Here is a 26309-nt window from a genome sequence, read left to right on the forward strand (position 1 = left end):
GGTGCTCGGAGTATCACCTCCAGTGCAGGGAATGAACCAGAGTCTGCAGCGTACCAGGCAAGTACCTAATCTCCTAGTACTATCTCTCCTAACCCGCAGTTCTTAATAGATATGTAATACAAGCTGAGCACTTTTGTGTTTCATTCTGCTACTCACACAGAGAGGACACATGACACTTCGCCTTTTTTCCTCAATAAGCTTCAATAGCTTCCATCCTTAAGTTTCATTTAACTATTTCATTTAATAGTCTGGCACAGCAGAGCCTGGCAAGCTACCCGTGGTGTACTCAATATGCCAAAAACAGTAATGATGGTCCTCATTCCCCTGATCCTGAAAGAGCTCCCAATATGCCATTGGGCTACACTAGCACGCGACAGGGATGAATGGAGACATTACTGGCGCCCACTCAGGCAAATCGATGAACAATGGGATGACAGTGACATAGTGATTTAATAGTCTGAGATTATTTCATCAGACACAACAAATTGAAATTTCTTTTCTTCATTCCCTTTAAACATTTCAATTTTTTCATATTTAAAATTTTATAGATACTTTTACATAGGAACAGGCATATTAATTTTTTCATGAGTACACCACTGTTTATCCAAATATAATCTTAACTTTTGACAATATGTCACTAGCTGTTCTCAAACATGTTCAAACAACTATTATGTAAACTCTTTTGCTCTAAACCTAAAGCATTGCCCATATCTAACAATAAAATCTACATATGTTATACTTACATCACCTGAGAATTGCCTTTAGATTCTCATTATGGTGAAATCAAAACTAGAATCTTAAAATGACAGATGTGGTTTAACATATGAAAGAACAAAACTCCTATTAAGAAAGTTATACCAATACAAAGCACTCATGTAGGGCTTTGTAATCTAGATCTGTATACTTTAAAGTAAAATGTTTAACACACGGCTTCATTATGTCTGATATTAATTTACTAAGTTTTTAATAATAAACAATAATTACACAGAATAGAGGTCTCTGCTCTAAATTGGCTGCAGGCCTGAATTATCATCTCAACACCTCATGACTCCCCAACTGCATGCACTGAATTCTAGCCTCAACATGGCATGGCCTCCCAAACTCCACAGCACTGCAGGGACTGAATCATCAAACTTGGAGCTACTCCTGAGCATCACTAAGTGGACCAAAATATCAAATCAACAAAATACCCTTTACAAGGAAAACTACTACTGTAACAATAAAATAAATAAAAACCCTCAATGGTAAGCATGACACCAAGAACAGAACTACCAATTTCAAAAGCAAACTCAGTGTAAATGGAAAGACGTGGTAAGTTAACCAAAGTTTAAAATAAACTATCTATCATCCAGTTCAACTTTCTAAGTGAAGAAAGTGCCCAAGTTCAGATAATCAGAGACGAGAGTTAGTCAGAAGTCTGAAAGTAAAGCTTTATCAATAACAAGATGTGATCTGGAAAGTGCTGCACTCAAATACTGTTTATGTATTTCCCAATCTTAATGAAGACTTAAGTTATGAAAATTAAAAGCTAGTATATAATCAATAAAAATGGAATATAGTAGTGTCCTCAACTGATTCATTTCAACAACTTTAATGAGGGTTCAAAATCTCCCCTTCTGAAAGTAAATTAAAGCAATCTCTATATACTGTATCACTGTCATCCTCTTGCTGATCAATTTGCTCGAGCGGGCGCCAGTATGTCTCCATTGTGACACTTGTTGTTACTGTTTTTGGCGTATCGAACATAGCTTGCCAGGCTCTCCAAGAGGGGCGGAGGAATTGAACCCAGGTGAGCTGCATGCAAGGCAAATGCCCTACCCACTGTGCTATCCCTCCAGCCCTATCTCCATATGGGGAATTCCAAATAGAATGTTTGGAATTAGTTACTTTTTAACCTAATGGTAATTAATCCTAACATGGTATTTGGAGAACAACTCATTTCAATTCATCTTAGAACTCAAATATAGCAATGCAAGCCTAATGAAAACCCAACGCACATGCTAACACTTGAAAAATTTGGAGAAAAATAGCACATGCATAAAAAAGATAAATAAACCAAAAGCTACAAGATACATCTGGTTTCTCAGATTCATAAAAGATGATAAAGAGTATGATATTAACACAGAAAGAAGTGAAAAAATACCAAACAAACAGCTAGCATCTGAAGTGTCGGGTATGGGGACTTTCAGGTATATAATCAAATTATTAAAAAGGGTATGAAGAATTGCCAACATTTAATGGTAAATGGAACTAGAAACGAAATTTGATCGCTAATCTTGACATTCAAGTAAAAAAATATTTCATTAGATTACAAAAAAAAAGGCATTAAAATATAAAACTGTAGGGTCAAGAATATAGCTCAAGCAGTAAAGCCATGCTTTGCATGTGAGAGGTCCTGGATCGACCCTCAGCACAAACCACCGTCTACATCCCTCCCAGTATCACTCACTCTCCTTCCTGCCGCCTATAAAATGCAAATTCTGACTTGGTGAAAGATACCAAATCAAAAATTAAAATATTTACCAACAAGAAATTAACATAGTCCATCTATAAATCTTTTATAGTCTCTAAACAGCTCCTTAATTTCAACATTAAACGAGTGTCTGGGTAGAATATATATAGCTCTGCATGTATACTCATACACATGTATCACCATTTTCATGTTTCCTACAAAACCAATGTCACAGAGAGAAAACAAATCACAAAGACTGATTAACATCAGTTGATGGAGAAATGTAAACAAAAGCACTATTTTTCACCAGTTTTATAAAACAAAAAAAAAATAGGAGAAATCTTAAGAAATGAGCACTCTGATTCTGAGGAAAAGTGTAAATTATAGCAATGCTGAAGGACATTTAACAGTGGACTATAAAATTTGTATAATACCTCAGCAATTCCATTTCTAAAGTCAAATTTTAACTAGCAGACAAAATATGTAAACATGATTTAGAGGTGTCAAAAACATGTACATATCAAAATATGTACATTTTTTGTACAGAACTCTCAGCAATAATGTAAAACTACACACATCAATAATTAAAATACACTATGATTCATTTAAAGAAATATTTTATATACTTAGCAGGATTTTTTCTGAAAACAGTGAATTTTCTCTTTTATAAGTTACATGACAGCCATTTCTCTTTTACAACTAAGAGACATCTAACTAATATGGCATGACAGTAAGATGAAATTTTTTTTAAATACTTCTTTTAGTTCATATACAAATCTATACTGCCTAATTTTTAATAAGGATTAGGTCCCAAACAATTTCAGTGTTCTATTGTTATTTCCTAATGTCCTTTTTTTTACATTTTATTTTGTTCAGGGGCAATACTAGGTGGTGCTGGGTGAGCAGACTGATCCTAGAAATGACTGTGAGAATGTACAGTGCAGAGAACTGAACAAAGCTTCTCACACAAACAAGTTAGAGCTCAACCAATGAACCATCCCGCCCTTCCTGGCGGCCATAAATATTTTGAAGGTTATACTGTATAACCAAGCTTATACAATCCTGTATTTGTGTGAATTAACCAATCTGCATGATTACCTTATATTTGTAATTTAGAATTCTAGCTATAAGATGATTTAAAAGGTTCAATATAATATTATATAGCCTGTCTAAATGGATTCAAACCAGACCTTAAAGATAAATGTCTTTGAAATTTTTTATAGTGAAATACCTCCAAAAGTGGCATTTCCTCGGTGATTATGGGATCTAAACGGCGATCAGGACCATATTTAATAGATGTTTTCTCTTCTTTCGTGTTGTTTAGTCGAGGACCTTGAATTTCTAAATCCTGCCTCCCTCGGACTGACATACTCAACGCATGTTTTCCTGAAATAACAATCAACGTCTCAAAATCATTATATGTTATCTAACATCAACTCAGAACATATTATTACCATACCATTCAGATTTTTTTATAGAAAAATCATAATTCTGATTAGCATGGTATATCAAATAATCAAGCACATTTTATTGTCAAGTTTAACTACATACATCTACTGATTGCTGCTTAATTTTTCATTTTATTAGGATTTACTCTTTAGAATGACCACACATGATAGGAAGTTCCTTGATGTATATTTAACCACAATATTCACCAAACAGATCTGAGATTAGATATGTTAGGCCCAACATTTGGTTTAGATTAAAAAGAAATCTATTAAGGAAAATCATTCCAAAGCCAAAGGTCAATTTTTCAATTATATCCATATTCAAATACACACTAATGTATTAGGTTGGTTTTCTAATGTATAAACTGAATTTCTGAATATTTTCTCAACTGATTGTACAGACAAAAATATACTATAGGTAATTTTCTCAAAACTAAGCTCTTTTTATGGTCACATGATATTGTCTCCAAAAGGCTTCAAAACACACAAATGTACAGTGTAAGGGGTGGGGGCAAGGAGGTCCTTTCTTTCCAGTACGACTATTTATAGCCAAAAGTCACATGGTACTCTCTTATGGTATTTAGAATGCAGTATTTCCCATATTTATTTTGACTTAGATACCTATTAAATTTGATGTTAAAAAATATTCTAAAATCAGGGCCAGAGTAATAGTATAGAAGATGGGTATTTACTTTGCACACAGCCAACCAGGGTTAAAACCCCAGCATCTCATATGTCCCCACCAAACCCACCAATAGTAATTCCTGAGTACAGAAAGAGGAATAAGCCTCATTGCCAGGTGTGGTTCAAAAGACACCAAAAGCAAAACAGGCAAGCCTAAAATGAAAATTCTACTTAAGAAAAAAAAAAGGAAAAATAAATCTCAATTTATTCTAATAGTTAAATTTAGGATCTCTCACATAAGAAATCACATTAATTCATATACTTAGTACCTTAAATGAAGCAATTTGTTACCTATGTCTGTGATGCTACATTAAAATCCCAGGTATGTATAAGCAGAAAAGAAAACTTCAGCAAGTTCTTAAAACTCAGCTAACTACTTGATATGCTAAAAACTAGAAAAGCTTTACCACAGCACCTAAAAGGAGAAAGGTCAAAAGGGAATGCCCTGCCACAGAGGTGGGGTGGGGTGGGGGGATGGGGTGGGAGGGTAGGAGGGATACTGGGAACACTGCTGGAGGGGACTGGGCACTGGTGGAGGGATGTAAACAAAATGCAATCATGAAAGCTCGTAAGTTTGTAACTGTAACTCATGGTGATTCACTAATGAAAAAAAAAAAGAAAAAGAAAAAAGAAATAAAAAATTAAAAAAAAAAACCTAGAAAAGCTTTTGTAAATAACCTTTTATTTTGTCATCCTAGAATCGCAAATACATAAAACCACATTCAAATTTATTATAAATTTTGTATACAACTTTCAAAACCGTATGAATTGTTTGGACTGGAGCGATAACACAGTGGGTATGGTATTTGCCTTGCATGGGGCCGACCCGGGTTTGATTGCTCCGTCCCTCTCAGAGAGCTCAGCAAGCTACCAAGTATCCCGCCCGCACGACAGAGCCTGGCAAGCTACCCGTGGCATATTCAATATGCCAAATACAGTAACAAGTCTCACAATGGAGACGTTACTGATTTGCTCGAGCAAATCCATGAACAACTGGACGACAGTGCCACAGTGCTATGTGAATTGTTTACTTTGTTAAAAAAAAAAAAAATTCCTATTGAGTCTTAATAAATATGCAAAATAGAAATACTCAAGGTTAAAAGGACCCATTTCCAGGAGAATTTCCAAAATAAACACTCAGCTTTTGTAAATTATTAAAGTCTTTCAATGACTATCAATTTGTTTTTAAAAATACATTATCTACTAACACAAAATTTTTATAATAAACACTATCATCTTGTCAATTTAAACTCAACTCCATATAATAATCACAAGATGTTTCTAGGCTTCTCTGAATTAAAAAGGAACAAATAACTGTCCAGAAGCAATAGAACAGTGGGTACAGGGCCTTTGGCCTAACAGCTTGAATTCCCAGCACCCCATATGGTCTCCTGAGTTTGGTAAGAGCAATCCCTGAGCATAGAGCCAGGAGCACAGAGCCATGAGTAAGCTTGGAGCACTGCTGGGTGTGGCCCAAGAAAACAAAAAAAGAATAAACCATGTTAAACATGTACCTTGTAGTTTTACATTTCAAAAACTTACAAAGCAGGGTCCAGGAGATGGAGCAAAAAGCTGGAGCACCTGCTTGGATCTGACTGAGTTCGATCCTTTTTACCGAACAGTCCCTAGCATAACTGCATGTAGGGCCCCCTCACAAAAAAGGGCACAAGACAGCATCACCAGGAATAACCAGGAATAATTCCTGACTGCAGAGCCAGGAGTAATGCCTGAGCAATCACCGGGTACGACCCCCCAACAAAATACAAGAGGAAAAAAAAAGTAAAAGAATTTGAAAAGAATTTATAAAATTTCATCTGGGGTCCCAAGGATATCAGCCAATACTAAAACTGTACTTTCTTCTCAGGTTATTGATGACTTCTATAGTGCTAACTACCTAATAATGTGACAACATGGATCTTAAAGTTGTCCTGTTTTATAAAAAAAAAAAAAAAGTAGCACTCAAAAATAGAGTATCTTAGGGGCTGGAGCAATAGCACAGCGAGTAGGGCATTTGCCTTGCACGAGGCCGACCCGGTTTCGATTCCCAGCATCCCACATGGTCCCCCGAGCACCGCCAGGAGTCATTCCTAAGTGCGTGAGCCAGGAGTCATCCCCGTGCATCACCAGTGTAACACACACAAAAAGAGTATCTAACACAAGTGTTTAAACAGGCAGCATATTTATCAATGATTAAAAATAGATTTAGTTAAAATCTGCTGAATCTGGATCAATAAAAATAATAATAAGTAAAACAGCGTAGCACCTCAGAATTATCTAAAGAAAATATGCTCTAAAAGGAAATAAAGTTTTGTTGTGAAGCTTTGAACATATAATTCGAGTCATTCATTCTTCCATTTGATACATGAATTTATTAAGGTACATCAAACCTAGTTAGAAAATAACTCATTTTCATTCATTTATTGTATGAAGATTTAATTACTAGTTTTCTAATTGTCTAACAATGTTATAGCTTTACCTGTGTGACCCCCGGGAAGACCACCAACGCCATCTACGGTCATGGAGCCCTGAATAGTGCCAAGATTATAAACAACTCCCAGAATATGCAGCTCTCCTATGTGATGGGGAAAGAGCTTTAGTCTTGCCTGTGGAGATATTTAAGTCACTCTTATTATCTGTTTCCATTAATACCTTTACTAGTACTATACCTAACTTCTATAATGTCAGAGAAATGTAAACCCATGACCCAGACTTTTAAAAATTCTCTTACTGGAAAAAATTTTCTTCAAAGAAAATCTCCAAATCCAACCATCAGGGGCTGGGGCAATGACTCAAAGGCAGGAATGCATGGCTACATGCTCCAGGACTAGCTGACTCCCCGGCACCAATTCCACCCCTCAGCCCAGAAGCTGGAGACCTACTGACACCCAGCTTCACAATCTTGGGCCTATGCAGCAAGACAAAAGGTTCCCACTAACTGAATGCTGGGAACGGCACACAGCCTCAGCGCAGCAATGGGAACTCCCCTAAGAAAAAAATAACCAAACTTTGCTCAATAATTGTAGGCTTGGAATCCCCCCATCAATTTCTTTAATAAGGTCTGAGAGATAGTATAAAGGGCTGGAGAACAATCTTTGCTGTGGTAGCCCCAGACTTGATCTGTGGCATCACGGAGTCACCCAAGCTTTACCAGGAGCAGCCCCTCAGCACTCAGCTGTGAACAACCCTTGAGCACTGAATTCCCATGCCATCCCCCACCCCAAATATCAAACTATTCTGGTCATCTGAGTATCATTTAGGATCCTAAAAGGCTTTTTTAAACAGGCTCCTTAGGAAACTATCCAAAGGTCAATGAAAACCTATTTCCCCCACGAGTTTTCTCCTTTTAATTAAAAAAATTTGCCTCATCTTACTTTTAGAAAAACTTAAGACAGAAAGGTAATAAAATAATTACCACTTTAGATTCTTCACTGTTTATTAAGAATTCTGAAATTACTTCACTTCCAATCATTTTAGGTTCATTCATTACCTGAAAAAATAAATAATTTTGTAAAATATACACTCTAGTGAATAAACTTATTAGCTAATTTTGGGTTCAATCCCCAGCTGTGGTTTGGTCTCTAAAGCACAGCTGAGAAGAACCCACAAGCACTAACCACTAGTCAGTGTAGTTCAAAAACACACCCAAAAAGATCAAAACAAAGTAATCAGGATAAAAAGGCAGACAAAGTTTTATCACTAAGTTTTCATATCAAAGAGGTCGAAATTTCAAAAACAATTCCCAACGAAGAAATAACAAAATAGCTTACAGATAATGCTTATAATGATGAAACACAAAAATTAAACATTTAAGTATCTTTATAGGAAATAACACATATAAATCAATATTAAATAAAAAAAGCAATAAATACAATGTAAAAAAATCCCACATATGAAGATATAGATATATATAAATAATGATAAAGTAATGCAGTAAAACGTTAAAGTGCTACTTTCCCTAAGTATTGGAAAAGGCAGTTTTACTTTATTCCTGTTTTTCTGAATTCTCAATTTCAAACAATAAGCATTCTTTTTTTAATTAGGAAAAATAAACATAACTAAGGAAAATAAAATAGAGTAAGCATAGCTTACTGAATGAACAAGTTGAAATGTACTACGGTATCTATTTTGCATTTACTAAAACATGCTTATTACAAATACCTTTTAATAACTTACTAGTTCTTTAACTTCTTCATGACCCTTTCCACTGAAATCTTTAGGATGAAACTTCCAAAGCAAAGACAACTCCGTCAACAACAGTGGAACTTTCAAAGGGTTTCTAAAAGCCACTTCTACCGTTATTGGCTCTACAAAATAAACACCTGAATTAAGAACCTGAACAAACATCACACATCACCCTATATTTCAACTCTGAACATTTCTTGCTTCCAGAGCTCTTTTTTTTATACAATCCTCTACCACCCGTAAATGTCTGTTTATTCATGATCTGATGTTTAAATCACCTCTACATTTTCCCAGTTCCTCTGACCATTATTCTTCTATATCTTCTATATCCTAACTGCTCAAAGGCATTGCTTGGGTTTATAAATGGAGACTAAATTGTGAATTCCCAATTTATTATTTCCTCCCCAACCTCTAGCAATTTTTGGTATAAGGTAAATTTATCTTAAATCTACAAACAAAATACAATAAAAAATTAAAGGGTACCACCTTCTACAACCGCAAGTGGGAAGCGTGAGTTATCTGAGTAACTGTTCAAGCAGTACTGTGTGGGATGGAAATAGGATGGAACTACTCCTTTGTTAACCACAGTTACAACTTGCTCTTCAAGTTCTCGCCACTGTTGAGATGATTCAGAGTCATATTCTTGATCTAGACTTACATGAGTAGCTGCCTGCTTTTCACCTTTAAAACAATAAGTCACAATAATCATATTTATTAACACCTATCTTCTCAAATCATACCATTCAAATAAAAATAAGGTATTCAAATAACAAATATACACTCTTGCCTCATTCCAATTATGTGAGAGAAAATGTTCTGTTATTTATCCTCCTGACTGGAATTTGCTTAGAATGCCAATATTCTTTTCCTCCTGATAATGGAAGAAGGTACTCTCCCTAGCTTGCCACAATTTTGAGGGGCATATGTACGGGGGTGGGGGGTAGTGGGTAGGACACGGAAGGGGACACTGAAGTGTGTGGCCATACCAGCTATGCTCAGGGCTTACTTCTAGCTCTCCAGGTTGTGCTGGGGAATCATATGCAGTGCCAGGGATCAAACCCAGGTAAGTTGTGTGCAAGGTAAGCACCTTTACCTTGCCTATCTCTCTGATACACAATATTTTTAGGGAGGGTGGTATTTGGGGCCACATCCAACAGTGGTGCTCGGGGCTTACTCCTGGCCACTCAGGGATCATTCCTAGCGCCCTCCTTTTGTAGTCTTTAAGGCTGTTAAAAGAAAAGCACTAAGGTAGTGGTTGTCTGATTTTTATCAGTCATCCTGCTAGTGTGATGTGGCACAGCTATTTATTTTCAAATTCATATTAACCACTACCATTCATTAGTAAGAGGAAAGAGTTTATAAAGTGACTATGTAAAAAAATGAAAATAATAAAAATTTACTAACCATCAGCTGGTCGTCGGTCGTGGCCAAAGAAAACCCGTGTTGCTGAGCTATTAATATAGGGTAAAGGAAGCTGTGGTAAAGGACCATCAGGTGACAGCTGACTTACATTCTACAGAAACAGAAAGGGAAAAGAGTAATTTTTTTAAAATACCATTTCTTCATATTTGTTTCCTCATTTTTAAATACAAGGGCATTGAAATTATGTCAAGTACTACTGGAGATAGAACTACTCATTTGAGGAAAGGATATGTGAGAGAAAAATGTCCATTTTTTGCATTGGCAGAACACCTACTATGCCATCTGTGAGGTCAGTGAGTTCAATTTGCCAAGTGCAATCTCTGGCACTACAACCAAGTGTGAGCCTGATCCCTGGCACAGCACAACCAGTGCAACACAGCCAACTGTGGAAGCCATCACCAAGTGTGTGACCTCCCCTAGTATAACGCACCAACTTTTTGATGATGATGATGACAATGAGGAGGAGGAGGAGGAAGAGGATTACAATGCCAGGAATTGAACCCAGGGCCTCACACATAGAAAGTGCTCTACCACTGAGCTACAACCTCAGATACCAACTTAATATGAGTTATTAAAATTTCCAAATAAAAAGAACGTTAGGTATCATTTATCCTGATGCAACAGAATCTTCCTAAGGTTACTCAGCTAGTTGGCTCTCTTAGATGTTAAACTAAAAACATTATTTGATACGCAATTTTATCCCAGTAACTCATTCCAAACCCTGCTATGTGTCAAATAATAACCCATAAAATTTCAAACAAATAATAAAATGATAATTATCTTCTGTAAGGCTAACAATGTTTACTACTTGTTGGCCAAGAAAAGAATTTTAAGTGGCTGGAGAGATAGCACAGCACGTAGGGCATTTGCCTTGCATGCGGCTGACCCGAGTTCGATTCCCAGCATCCCATATGGTCCCCCGAGACCGCCAAGAGTAATTCCTGAGTACAAAGCCAGGCCGGGTGTGACAAAAAAAAAAGCAAAAAAAATTAAAATAAAATAAAATTAAGACAGTCATTTTGGTTAATTTTTGACCATATGCAACAATGCTGACGGTCAACTCCTGGCTCTGTCCCTCTATTCCTTCTTCTGCTGCTTCTAGTAGTGATGAAATATCGCGTGTTACTGGGCACTGAATCCAGGTGTCACACATGTAAAGAACATATCTCAACCTGTTAAAATATATCCCTCAAACACCGTGGCTTTTTATTAACATAGGCTATGCTCACAGCTTAATCCTGGCATGGCTTTGGGAACCATCTGTGTAACTGGGATCAGTCATGTACAAGGCAAGAACTTTATCCCTCCTTCAACTATCTCTCCGAACTACCAACTACCTCAATTAACTTTCCCCCCACTCCTTCAACATTCCACAGAGCAATCACAAATCAAATTTTAACTAGACATTACTTTTTTTTTTTTTTGCTTTTTGGGGTACAGGGCAACGCAACTCAGGCAACCAAAAAGCCTCGCCTGCCATACTTTACTATGAGAGATAATTACATGGCTTCTAATAAAACCACTTCATTAGCTTCCTGCGAGATAGTACTGATATATTTTGTGCTGAAAATAGTTCAATATTATTATATTTAACTCTTTATTATGATATATAGTCTGAAAAATACCTTGTAAACATAAAGATACTCTCTGAGGAAGGCCCCTTGTTGAGCAGCAGACTGTTTACTTTCATTTATTAAAATGTGTCTAAAAGCAGACACAGCGTTGTCAAGTTGCCTAAGAGTGAATGACTGGCGCCCAATGGTGAAGTTGATATGATCCTCTGCAAGAGACCAGCCTTTTCCTTTGTAAACTTGCATGGCTTGACAATAGCAACGCAAAGCATGCTTTTTCTGTAAGAAACAAAACTAAGTATTAAAATATACATTGCTCTTGAGTGGAAAATATAAATACCTGCACAATAAACTAGTGATTTCTCTTCCTCTACGTATGATAAGGAATATAAACATTTATGGAAATCCCTCTACAATTTACAAAATAAAAAGAAAGTCCTGACTCAGTGGTAGATCACACAACACACACACACACACACACACACACACACACACACACACACACACACACACACACACACACACACACACACACACACACACACACACACACACACACACACACACACACACACACACACACACACACACACCCACCCCACCCCCGGCCAAAAAAGCCATGAAGCACATTAACACCTACTGTAAAGGTCAAAGAGTCTGAGAAGTCAACGTTACACTAGAGATGATTACTAGTGCAGTAAACAAATGTATCTTAATATACCATAAACACAACACTCCGTCCCCACCCCGGCCACTGGCAGGAACAGATTTTTAGGGCTTTGACAAACATAGTATTTTTAACTTACTCTGCCTTTCCTGAAAGCAATATATTCTTTAATTTCAAAAGGCAAATCTGAACTGCTCTTCTCAATTCCAATGGTATTATGATTCTCTAAATTAATCACTCATAAATACGGAAAGAACATGCTTATTTTAAATAATATGTAATAAACCATTGTCAATGAGGTGTAACTTTTCTTTGAAGAAAACTACATCATTAACAAAGCATTTTGTAAATTTTTTTAATAGAACACTTTTGGGGGTTGGTTTGTTTGGGGATCATTCCTGGAGGTGCTTGGGAGTGTTGGGATGGAACCTGGGTCAGCCACATACAAGGCAAGTAAGTGCCCTACTCACTGTACTCCAGTCCTTAATAGAACATTTTAAGCAAAGGTATTCAGTGGGAGAATGTTTCAGTTGCATTTATATTTAATATGGGGAAAAAAATTGTAAAAACTAATGGTCACAAGTTCCCGTGTCCATCATGCCCCCCAGGCTCCACCCCTTTAAAGTCTAAAAAGTTCCAATTCCTGGAATATACTATTATAAAAATATTTAAATTCAGGGAACAGGAAGATGGCTCAGTGGGCTGGAGCATAGTGCACAGGCCCTACAGAGAGGAGCCCTGGGTCCGGTCCTCATCCACACATGGTTCTCCCAACCACTACTCCCCAAAAGAGGAAAAAATCCCTCTTAAGGATTGCATATAGTTAAAAGGGCTGGAGCACATGCTCTGAGTGTGGAAACTGAGTCTGATCACCAGCACAGCATGATCCCTGTAAAGTGCTGCAGCAGAATGTCCTATTGGTCCCCAGCACCTCAGGGCATGGCCCTAGAATCACCACCAGAGGATCAGGCCCACACAGCTGGACCAAGCAGTGACAGAAGTGGCCCTTAGGATGTCCAGGATACTGCTTCGGAGGACCCTGCCAACATTTAACTTTATAAATATCTGTAATATCTGTGATCTAATATATAATAATCACAGACTTTCTAGTTTCATAATTTCCAAAAGACAGAATAAAAGACCTATCCTTAAAAGGCTGATTTTTTTTTAAAAATTATGGTTCAGGGGCTGCAGTGATAGCACAGCGGGTAAGACGTTTGCTTTGCACGTGGCCGACCTGGGTTCGATTCCCAGCATCCCATATGGTCGCCTAAACACTGCCAGGGGTAATTCCTGAGTGCAGAACCAGGAGTGACCCCTGTGCATCACCAGGTGTGGCCCAAAAAAGCAAAAAAAAAAAAAAAAAAAAAGTATGGTTCATTAAAGTAGTAGTTTTTAAACACATTTTTTGTATCTCTGTAATAGCACATAATTTAAGTACTAATTATTTTGGTTAGCACAGAATAGAAACTGTTTTTGTAGGTCCATAAAATTTTAAAAGCCTCCACTAGATTAGAAGCTCCTAAAGAGATAGGAACATGTTGTTTTTATGAGTTTATCCACTCCTAGCAGAATCCCTGGAATACAGAGGGAAGAATAATCTACATTCCTAGCTACATTTGTAGTAAATCTTTACTTAATTATAATTAGTGCTATACTCTGAATCTCTAGCACAGATCCTCCAGCTAACACTTTATGGACAAGAAGGGAAGAAGAGATCACTCTAGAAGCTCTCCACTCCAACTGCTCTCAGGGACAAGATCAAAGCCTTCTACGAATTAAATACTTATTAAGTATCATTACAAGGCACCATAGACAACAAAAGACCAAAGTGCAAGAAGAGAGAAAAAAATCGCTGTTTAGGACAGTTGGTATCTGATCCTTCCCAAACTTAATCTGTTTAACCCACAAAAACTTGGGCAAACTTCCAAACTGTATAAACAGAACCTTGAGAACAGTAACCTGATCAAAGGTAAGCTGTAAATAGAACAAGATTTAAACCCAGATTTGTACAAATCCAAATTCCAAGCCCTGACCAATGTAACACATTACCTCAAAATAATTTATTTCCAAATTATTAGTTCTAAGAAATTATTTTCTTTTGGAACATGCACTCACCTGCCCTGCTTTACTAAACCGATGGCCTGCCAATATCATATGAAATGCGTACTTTCGAACCATGGGACTCTTCATGTTTATAAAGCAATGTGCTGCCTGTTCCAAAAGAAGTGCACTTCGAAGATCAGAATCCTATTGAATGTTTAAAAGAAAGGTTAGTTTCATAAAATTAAAAGTAAAATGATAACTGGTAAAAAATATTTACTTTCTTAATACATTTGTAACATATTCACGGTTTTAACTTAGAAAATCTGAGAGTAAAGATCAAGGGGAAATCCAATCTTGGTTCTTTCAGTAAGCCAACTTTTTTCAATCCTTCAAAATATTCTCTGCTATTAATTTGTTTTGCTGTTCATAAAGGCAAGTGTCTGATTCTAATATATACCATGTTATAAAGCTCTGAAGAAACAAATCCCCCTTCAAAGGGAAAAATATATTAAGATATACTGAAATTTTAGTAGTGGTATACTAATTATTTTAAAAAAAAAAAAAGGAGCAGGCAGCAGGGAAGAATTGACACCAATCCAATTTCACCAACCTAATTTCTTCTGAAAAATCAATCTATGCCATCAAATTATCATATTTTCATCTGTCCAAAAGAGAAGATAAAGCAAAATGTGTGTAGATTATGTACTAGTCTAATCTACTACTTTTCATCTATAAAGTTTTGCTCTATTTAAAAGAAATTCTTATTTTTTGCTATTATTCAAAAGGGTCAAAATTACTGCTTTATGTCAAAGTTCAGAGGGCTGCCGTTCTATCATCACCTGTTAGTGTATGAGTAAATGGTACAATTCAAACTAGTTTTTACTTCAATCTACTTTTGCAACACTGTCTACAAAAATCACATCCTGCATTTATGTCTGCTCTCTTAAAGTCAACCTTGCAAGTGAAAAAGCTATAATCATTTTAGAAAGAAGTGAGAAAGTACTGAAGGTTGCTGATTATGTATCAACAACATTTTCATCAAAACTTTCTCTAGGTTTTCAGCTATTCTCAAGCTGAACTTACCATGCCCTTCCATGTGTTCTGCTGCCATTATTTTCCCCAGGGAAAGTTGAAAATAGAAAAGATTGACTTTAAATGCAATAATTTCAACAAATTATAGTTACGTTAAAAAGTGTTCATAGACCATTAATATAGTAACGATCTCCTGTAGCAACCATAAAATTTTACTAGAGTTGAAATAGATCTGAGAAGTATTCAGTAAACAGTAGATATCATTATCTATATTAACCTTATATAATAAAAACTAAATAATTCGATGATTTTTTAAAATTAAGATTCAAAAGCTAATAAGTGGCAAAATCAGGGATATAAAATCAATAAACTGTTGGGGGGGTTAGGCTGCTTTTTATTTTCTGAAATTTATTTGTTTTTGTTTTGGGGGCTAGACCTGACTGGGCTCAGGGCTTAGTCCAGCACAGAAAAATGCTGTGTGAAAAATTAGCGATTTTTTGAATGTTAAAAAAAAAAAGGTAAACCTCTCCATCCCATACCTCAAATGACTTACACCAGGAATGATTGCTCCTGTCTAGCATTCATATGTGCCATTTCTCTCTTCTAAATCGATGTTTTATCACATATACATACACACACATTATATGGCTATATCATATACAAATTATTTTTAATTACAAATATTAAATTATAAAATTTAAATTATAAAAATTTTGGTCTTGAAGATCTCAGACCTCCAAGCCTGCTCAGATCAGGTCTGGGCCTCTTCCACCCAGATTTCTCATTTTCAAGTAGCTAGGCGGTCACACCCAGGGACTGCCCCGGCGCCGTGTAATCCCACCAACGACAGTCAGAGACTTAAAACCAAGCTCCTGGAAGTGACAACTTATAGCCAACTTATAGCCAGGTTCTCTGGGAGAACCTGGCAAGCTACCGAGAGTTTCCTGCCCACATGGGAGAGCCTGGCAAACTCCCCTTGGCATATTCATATGCCAAAACCAGTAACAATGCTGGGTCTCATTCCCCTGACCCTGAAAGAGCCTCCAATGCAGCATCGTTGGGAAGGCTAAGTAAAGAGAGCCTTCTAAAATCTCAGGGCTAGGACGAATGGAGAGGTTACTGAGACCGCTCGAGAAATTCGATGATCAACGGAGGATGATGATGATGATGATGATGATGATGATGATGATGATGATGATGATGATGGTGGATGATGATGAAAAATTTTGGAAATACGTAGGATAATGTACTTATAAATTAGTTTCAAACAATAAAATTGGTGTTTCTTCCTCTGTACATATGGAAATAATATCTCACTCTTGTCTTTTTGAGACCATCAAATACAAGATTTTAAATATATATTCCTTTATAAAAATAAATGGTATTGTCCAGAGTATACTTTAGGGGATGGGGGGGTCATATCAGGGGCTGTTTCTGGCTCTGTACTCAGGAATGATGCCTGGCTCAGGAGACTCTATGGGATGCTGAGGATCTGAACTGGGTTGTGGTCACTGCAGCCTCACGAAGCCAAGTTGTCTAACCTCCAATACTATCGCTCCAGCCCTAATCTTGCTCTTTAAAGCTAGCATCACAGATTTCTTTCCAATCTACTCTCTTTTCCTTTAATTGTGGATCGTATTCCACTATATGAATTAAACCATATAGTCATTTATTTAGTACTTATAAGTTTTTTTAAATACAAAAAGTTTCAATAAACACAAAAACATTTTGAGTAGGGGCCGGAGCAATAGTACTGCGGGCAGGGCATTTGCCTTGCACATGGTCAACCGGGGTTCGATCCCCAGATCCCATATGGTCCCCCAAGCACCACCAGGAGTAATTCCTGAATGCAGAGTCAGGAGTAACCCCTGTGTATCGCCCAGTGTGACCCGAAAAACAAAAAAATAAAATTTTAAAAACTAAAGTTAAAAAATACTTTGAGTAATAATAAAGTATTTTAATAGACAAATTTCCGGTAGAACTGACTTGATGAAAGTTATGCATATACTTAAAATTCCAACCACCAGACCACAAAGAAGGTAGTACTGTATTCAAGTCAACAAAATTCAACTACTTTTACCTCTTTAAGTATAATAACATTTGTTCTTCAACATACATATCTTTAATAGAAAAACAATCATTTAATGTTTAAGGGTTTTGTTCTTTTTCTGTGAACTTCCTATTTATACACTTTTGTGAATGGGGTTTTATAATTATCTACTCAAGTTCTTTGTAAACATCAATATTAGTCTTTACCATACATTTCCAAATAGTACTTTGCAGTTTTGAAATGAAAGATAATAGTTATCTTTATGGTTTCAAAATATTAATGGAACTGAAAAAAATGTTACATTCCTAAGTTTTAAAACATGCTCTTCTGTATTTATCCTTGCCTTTTTGGCTTCATTTTTTATAATGATTTTATTATTGCATAATAATAATAAAATAAAATATTTTATGCATTAATAAAGTAAACTTTCAACTTTAATAGTTAAACTATCCAACACTACATAAAGCATAATTTAAAACTTCCATCAATTGTAAAGAACACATATTGTATATAATAAAATCCTATTTTTGTTCTACTCCTATCTATTCTTACTCATTTTGTAGCATAATAAATTTAACACATAAGGAGTCTAGAATTTTAGCTAGGCATCTAGCTGTAATTTTTGCTAGGCTACTCAATAGTTTTAATACTATATATTTTTTATGTTTATTCTTAACATGTAGCACTGTTGTCCCATTGTTCATCGGTTTGCTCGAGCGGGCACCAGTAACACAATTGTGCACAAATACAGCATAAATACACATAAATTATGCTACAAAAGTATGCAATACAGTAAAAGAAGAACAATAAACACTCAATATTCTCAAATTTGAAACTCAAGAACTGACTAATATAGGAAAGATCTGCAAGTCCATGGCTTAAGTAAAATTTGCTGTAGGCAATAATAAAACTGTCATCTGAGAAAAACTGATCTGCAAAGCTGAATGGTTTCCTAATTCCCTATAGTTTTGTTCACAAAGTCCCTGTCCCTGATAATAATACCTAAAAAATGGTGAATCCTTGCTAAAACAAATTGCCCTGGAAAAGGATGATAAATGTCATCAATGTTGATGGAAGAAAACTAAAGAATTTCACAGTAATATTTTTAACCACAATGCAGAGGCTTTAAATGAAAAGAGACACAAAATTTTATTAGTTCATAACTAAGATAATGACAAGGCTATTACATATGCTATTAAGTAACTTAAAAAAAATTTGTGACAACCTATGAACAGGAGCTCCAACCTATAAATTTTGCTCATCCCCGTCACTGTATGACTGTCATCCCATTGCTCATCAATTTGCTCGGGTGGGCACCAGTAACGTCTCCATTGTGAGACTTGTTGTTACTGTTTTTGGCGTATAGAATACGCCACAGGTAGCTTACCAGGCTCTGCCATGCGGGCGAGATAGTCTTGGTAGCTTGCTGGGCTCTCCAAGAAGGGTGGAGGAATCAAACCTGGGTCAGTCGCATGCAAGGCAAATGCCCTACCCTCTGTGCTATCGCTCCAGCCCAAATTTTGCTCATACAATAATTTTAACAAATGCTGAAATATATGAGAACATACGGAAAATATCATGACATAGAAGCATTAAAACATTGCCACAAAACAGGGAAAACTGGTGAGGAAGACTGGTCAATGGCTGGAAAGTATCACCAGGGCATAGGGGTGGAAGGTAGCTAAGATAGAGGAGGGTCCATTATGATAGCACTGGCTGGAAATGAACACTCTGGACAGGAACTGTGTGTTGAAAGTAGATAAAAGGACATTCATAATAACCTTTCAGTATCTGTATTACAAACCATAATGCCTAAAATGAGAGAGAAGAGGTAGAGAGAAGAGAAGTGCCTTTCAAAGAAGCAAATGGGGGTGGGGTGGGAGGGCTTGGAGGAATGGGAGGGGAACTGGGGACATTAGTGCTGGGAAATTACACTGGTGGAGGGATGAGTGTCAGAACATTGTATGACTAAAACCCAATCATGAATAGCTTTGTAAATTAATTAATTTAAAGGGGGGGAGGTAATTGCCATAGAAATAGCAGATAAGGGCCCAGTCACACAAACTTAACTGAATTAAATATCAAATAAAGGATGATTCTGATCTATGGACTACAAGGACTGCTGGGGATCTGGAATGGCCACTTGCAAGGCAAATGCCCTACCCACTGTATTATTGCTCCAGCCCCAATCTTATTTTTCTTTAATTATGAAGTTATTAAAAAGAACCAATGCTATCAATTGAGCAATTTACACAAGACCATTTCTCCCAAGATAGAAAGTTATAAAAGCTATTGCTAGTACTACCCTGAGAAATGACTTTCATTTATTTAAATACATTAGCAGAAGCTATTTGACCAAAACAAGTGTTCAAAACAAAGACACAGAAAAAAATTAGAGAGAAATCATGTCTGAAGTACCCAATAAACCTATGTGATTATAAATGTGTTGTATTTTATCATTACATGCAGTATGTTTTACCATGCTAAGGATCCAAGTCATAACATTAGAGTAAGATTCACTTCCCATAAATCTGTATTCCAAAAAATAAAGTCAAAGCACAATTCTTTACACAAGCTCTTACAGCTGCCTGGTGCAATTCTCAAAAATTTAAGGAACCAAACTCATGAAAGTCAAAAGTATGTAACTAAGCTCCTTACGCTTAAGGTAAGTGTCCTTTTCACATTAAACAATTTTCTAGGTAACAAAAACATACCATCCAAATTATTCATTGAAATTTAATGTAATTTTATCCACATTACACCTACTTCACTTCCAAGTTATTTCAAGAAATATATGAAATGTTCTAACAATCAATATATTTCAGGGAGGGGAGATAGGTCAAACAAAAGCTTGGGTGGGGCATATGCCTTGCAGGAGGGAGGCAGAAGTTTGATCCCAGAACCCACGATCCCCACAGCACTACTGGGGGCAGCCCTTAAGCACAAAGCCAGGAATTGCTTTCGAGTACTGCCATGCATACCCTCCTCCTCTCCCCACGCCACAAAAAAGAATTTTTTTAAGAAAATACTGTTTCTGGGGAAATGTATCACTGCTTGATTCCCTAAGGCAGTATATGAAATGATTCCCTAGAATCTGTAACAAAATAAATCATCCAGGATCCAGAGTGATAATGCAGCTAGTAGAACATCTGCCTTGCATGAAGCTGATACAGATTTGATATCTGACACCCAATATGGTTCAGTCGGCCAGGAGTGATCCCTGAGCACAGAGACAGGAATAAAACCTGAACACTGCTGGATGTGACCCCAAGTCCAAAAATAAATAAATTATCCAAATTTGAGAGAATGTAAAAACAAAGAGTTAGGAGGGAAAGAGAAGAATTAAAAGTTTACAAATTCAGGATTTTTCAATTCCCTAAATCATAAGTCTTTCTACATTCAGTGCTGTTCCCTGGGTTGAAAAAGAGTAACACAATCAAACCCAAGTCAACAGCATTTATTATACCCTAGAACATCAGCACATTCAAAAGCCCATATTCAGCTTTACTAAATCTTTTGGCAATTGTTCTCATTGTTCAGTACATAAGTACTATGAATTATTAAATATGATAGTATCATCTCTAAATTATATCTTATTTGGTTCTATAAGGTCTATCTTACAGAAACCCTCTTAAGATTTAATTGAACAACATTTGTAAATCATAAACCATACGTCAAAAGCAGTTTGGGGCCAAAAATAAAAAGCATTAGGGATAAATGGTATAAAGCATCCTTAGCACCACCACCACACATAAATACATGTACCACATGTTAAGTGCAAAAGCACACACACACACACACACACACACACACACACACACAGAGCGAGAGAAGGTAAAGCAAACATGTGGAAAAAGTTAAGCTTAAATATGATTACCAACATGACAAATCAAGTCATACTGTATTATGCAGGAAGGTAAATAGCAATACTTAGGTACTGTCAAGACTATCTAAAGGATATGATTGATATAATAGAATTATAAATTAGCTGAAGACAAAAGAGGCACAGTACTAAAGGACACTAAGGACATGAACTTATACAATAGTAGGTTAAAAAATTAAAAAAACAAACTATTTAAAAATATGAAAAGTATAAGCAAAAATTTTAGGGTCAGAGCAATAATAACACAGAAGGCAGGACACTTGCCTTGCATGCGGCTGACCATGGTTCAACCCCCAGCACTGCTTATGGTCCCCCTAGTCCTGCCAGGAGTGATTCCTGAGCACAGAGGTAGGAGTAAGCCCTGAGCACTGCCAGGTGCAGCCCAAAAACCAAAAATGAAAGAAGGAAAAACTGTTAAACCCCTCAGTTGTGTTATACTGCCAGGAACAGTGAATCTCGGAGCATTTCAGGCAATTTCTGCCTTGAATGAATGAGGAAGTAGGTCCTAATATCAAAAGTTAAGATCATAATCTATAAGAAAATGTTAGTTTAGCTACCAATATATCAAATTAAAGGTGCCTCCGAGGGGCCTGAGAGATAGAATAGGTAGTATGCATTGCCTTGCATGCAGCCGGCCTGGGTTTGATCCCCGGTTCCACAGAAGGTCCTCCGAGCCCACCAGGAGTGACCTCTGAGTGCAGAATCAGGAGTAAGTCCTGAGTATAGCCCCAAAACAAAAGTGCCCCAGAAACACCCATATTGTTAATTTGAAAGGGTCGCTGGCCAGATAAATCTAAGGTTTAAAGAGAGACTAGGAATAAACACACATTTTGCAAGTAAAAATCATGACTCAAATAGACAACACTTTAAAAATATGTAAAAAGTACAAAAAAGTTTCAAGGATTAAAACCCCACTGTGCATTTACAGTTGAGGAGCAAGGTTCATCTTGAAAAATGTGTCTTTACCCATACAAGGTAAGGAATCCCTACCATTATTTACAAACTTAAAGTCAATGTATTCTAACAGATTCTATAAACCTTCCATAGAGATTATAAGTGAATTGTTTTTTCTCCCTTTTGAAATATTCACAGATTTTTTTAATGCTTTACATTTCTTTTTTTAATTTACACTGGTGAAGAATACTAACTTTTCAATAATTCACTTTTAAGTACTGACTTTTTTATTACAATATCGCATTTACATGCTGCTTTAAGTGCTATTATGTATAGGGCAGAACCCAATTCATGGAAGATGCTAAATATATATCAATAATAACAGACTTAAAATCTGTGAATAAATTATTTATGAAACATAAAATATTACAATTAATTTAACAGATAACATAGTCACTTGTATATTCTCAAGGTAAGATACCCCTCTATGTTTTGTACACAATCTCAAGAGAAAACACAATTTCGTACAATACAGTTTCGTACCTCACTAGTCAACCGTATTAGGAGAGCTGCAGCTTCTGAATATTTGCTTTGACTTTTTAAGATTTCTGCACTAAGCAATACACATCTTTCAGCCAATACCATATTTCTAAAGAAAAAGACAAGAAAATTTTAATTAGTGTTACAATGCTTCTCCCCCTAAATCATAGCTACCGTGTACTCGTAAAGTATACAAGTCTAATTTTAAGTAAAAAGAAACTTGTGTTAGGCCGCAGAGATAAATCAATGGACTGAGTACATGCTTTGTGAGAGAACAGGCCCAGCTTTGGGGACAACACTCCACTGTCCTCTGAGCACTGCTGGGAATAACTCTTGAGCAAAGATCTGGGAAAAGTGGTCAGCACTGCCAGTTGAAACACAATTTTTTTTTTTAAAAAAAGGCGGGGGGTTGAGGCTGGTTTCCACAGGAGCCAGTTTGTGTTTAGAGGGTTAAAAATTCTAATCCTCAAATCCATGGAGATCAGTGCTAGAAGAGGAGTTCAACTGACAGTGGCCAATGAGTTAGTCAATCCTAAGTACTGGCACTTCCAATGACCAAGAGGACAAGGTCTAGAAAGCTTCCATGCTGGAAAATATGTGATGACTTGGAGAAAAACCTACCTGGAGAAGGCAAAAACACTACATTTTTTTGTCCACACCTAACACTACGCATTTCTTCCAGATGGCTACTTACACACAAATTTTAATATTCTTTACTATCAATCTGAGGAAAATGTCCTAAGAACCTCTGATTTGATCAGTTGGTCATACGCATAGATAATAACTTAGATTTGCAACAGGAACCTGAAGTTTGAGGAAGGACTATGGGAACCAATCTAGCCAACTGGTTAGAAGCCCAAAGAGCAGTATGGACTAAGAGCCTGCATCTGCAGCAGAGGGTAGTTTGGGAGACAAGCCCTGAACCTGGGAGCCTGAGGCTGTCTCCCAGCAATGCAGACCTGAGCTGAAACTGGTCAAAGATAGTAACCCCAAACAGAAACCAGTAATAATATAAATGTCTAATTCATCTGGAAATGGACAGAACATAAATATTCTAGTCACCTACTTGCAGATATCCCTGTATGTCTGGATTGCTGTATCCATGTAATGTGCAGGGTATGGCCTAGTTGCTCCTGGCTGAAGAAATGCTGACACTGCTGCCATTTCCTAGAGAAGAAGACACTTTCTTAGCATAATGAAGACAAAGAAAGAGCATTGTAATTTAGCATTCGAAAGACTAATTAGAATAAGGACTAGAGCGATAGTTCATCAGACTAAGTGCGTACATGGGGTCCAGGTTAAATCCCTGGTACTGCATATGGTCCCCTGAGTATTGCTGGGTGTGACCCCAGAACAAATAAAAATCTGAAGTAAAATTTGCTATGGTTCTTTCTGCATGCACAGGTCTGTATCTCCTAGTCTAATGCACATCTGAAAAAAATTTATTTTTGTTTTTAAATGCTCTAAGCCAGAAAGATAGGAGTGAAGACAATGAATAGTCCTAAGAGACTGAGGTAGAAAGGGACTGAGGCTAAACAATACCTAAGCATCAAAAATAGCAAATATTGAGTTATAACTTTTAGCAAGAAAGGATAAAGTTCTAAATTAAAACTATATATCTTGGACAGCACCATCTCCCTGACAGATAAGCAGCTCAGTCTCGTATCTCTGAAAGAACATGATACCACCGAATCTTCACAGGCAAACTGGTCCAGACTGAGAATTCTGGGTGGGGCCTTTTCAGAATGGGGACAAGCAGATTTATCCCCTTTCTGCCTGAAGGCACAGCAGGCCTCAGTAACACCCAACACCCTCTGACAGAAATGGTCCAGCTCCACTACTAAACCCATCAAACAGCCAAGCCACCAAACCGTTCTAGTTCCATGGCTCCTGTACTGAGCAACCACATACAAGGCCAAATGATACCTCAAAATTTCACAGTATTGTCAGTCCGGTAGGATCACAGCAAATGTGACTGAAATTTGCATAGAAGACCACCAAGACTAAACAATAACACAGAAGGCTCAACTAGCACTAATCAGCTCAGTACATCCTCAGACTCATTGTGAGATATAATTATTATCACAAATTGGGGCCAGAATGATAGTACAGTGGGCGAGGCATTGCACACAGCTGACCCGGGTTCCATCCCTGACATTCCATATGCTCCCCCAACCCCCAGTACCACTAAGACTAATTCCTGAGTGCAAAGCCAGGAGTAACCTAAGTCACATCGCCAGGTGTGACCCAAAAAGGGGGAAAAAAAAAAAAAAGATCACAAATTGACATAAGTTTTGATAATTCCATTTGCCCTTTTTTACTTTATAACAAAGACATTTCTTTCTTTCTTTTTTTTTTTTTTTTGCTTTTTGGGTCACACCCAGCGATTCTCAGGGGTTACTCCTGGCTTTGCACTCAGGAATTACTCCTAGCAGTGCTTGGGGGAGCATATGGGATGCCGGGGATCGAACCCGGGTCGGCCGCGTGCAAGGCAAACGCCCTACCCGCTGTGCTATCACTCCGGCCCCAAGACATTTATTTCTGCCTGCAGTTATCTGGGCAGATTGGGGTGATGTGTGGGAAACTAGGAACAGCAGTTAAGGGAAAGACACAGTAGTGGTGGGATTGGTGGTGGGACTAGCAGTAGAACATTTAATGCCTGAAACAACTATTTATGAACAACTTGGTAAATCAGGGTGTTATAATAAAAAATTTTTTAAAAACCCTATACACTTAATAACTAGAATTCGAATTAAATTTGGAAACAGACACAAGTGGGTAAGGCGCTTGCCTTGCACACAGCCGACCCAGGTTCAATTCCCAGCATCCTATATGGTTCCTTGAGCACCGCCAGGAGTAATTCCTGAGTGCAGAGCTAGGAGTAACCCCTGTGCATCGCTAGGTGTGACCCAAAAAGCAAAAAAATAATAATCAAAACTAAGAAATTATCCCTTACATATGACACATTTAAATGCAAGTTTAAGGGAACCCTACAATTCAATAAAAACAACTTCAAAACCTATAAAATATGGTATGCTCTTTGATAACAATTTATCCACAGGCATAATTGATTAATTATATCTTTGGTATAATAATACCATATGCATTACTATGGTACCACTTCAATAAAGCAATTTTTCAAATCATTTAGAGAAGCAGAAATAAGTTATAATACCAAAGAATACCAACCAAGGCACCGGCTGCATAAAGCATTGCTTGATCATTAAGAAAATCTTTCTTTGCAGTATGATAACAACTATAAGCCAAATCATAATGCTGCACCAAAAAACATAAGTCGGCCATTTTCCTGATTTGAAGCTCTGGTGCTTCTGGTGGATACCTGTCAATATAAAATAAGAGGACATTTAACAATGCATAACTATTATAAATAATATGAAACATTTAGCAAGCTATCAGAACATGAGAAAAATAACATAT

The 26309-nt window shown here is 36.9% G+C and overlaps 1 protein-coding gene across 7 annotated transcripts in view; it reads right to left on the bottom strand.

Moving 5' to 3' along the window:
- Nucleotides 1-26309, bottom strand: part of TRAPPC8 (trafficking protein particle complex subunit 8) — an 87844-nt gene that overhangs the window by 28368 nt on the left and 33167 nt on the right. For 3 of the 7 annotated variants that reach the window (XM_055125894.1, XM_055125890.1, XM_055125889.1), the window contains 12 exons: nucleotides 26061-26211; nucleotides 23938-24038; nucleotides 22875-22980; nucleotides 15556-15576; nucleotides 14545-14676; nucleotides 11814-12038; nucleotides 10171-10279; nucleotides 9253-9447; nucleotides 8758-8888; nucleotides 7997-8071; nucleotides 7061-7187; nucleotides 3684-3838 (listed from right to left, as the gene is read on the bottom strand). In XM_055125894.1, coding sequence (XP_054981869.1) covers nucleotides 3684-3838; nucleotides 7061-7187; nucleotides 7997-8071; nucleotides 8758-8888; nucleotides 9253-9447; nucleotides 10171-10279; nucleotides 11814-12038; nucleotides 14545-14676; nucleotides 15556-15576; nucleotides 22875-22980; nucleotides 23938-24038; nucleotides 26061-26211 — 1528 coding nt within the window. The remainder of the gene's footprint in view (nucleotides 1-3683; nucleotides 3839-7060; nucleotides 7188-7996; nucleotides 8072-8757; nucleotides 8889-9252; nucleotides 9448-10170; nucleotides 10280-11813; nucleotides 12039-14544; nucleotides 14677-15555; nucleotides 15577-22874; nucleotides 22981-23937; nucleotides 24039-26060; nucleotides 26212-26309) is intronic. The other 4 variants (XM_004606045.2, XM_055125895.1, XM_055125892.1 and 1 more) reach the window with 2 other exon arrangements.

Source organism: Sorex araneus, chromosome 2, assembly GCF_027595985.1.
Source record: "Sorex araneus isolate mSorAra2 chromosome 2, mSorAra2.pri, whole genome shotgun sequence".
Lineage (NCBI taxonomy): Eukaryota > Metazoa > Chordata > Mammalia > Eulipotyphla > Soricidae > Sorex > Sorex araneus.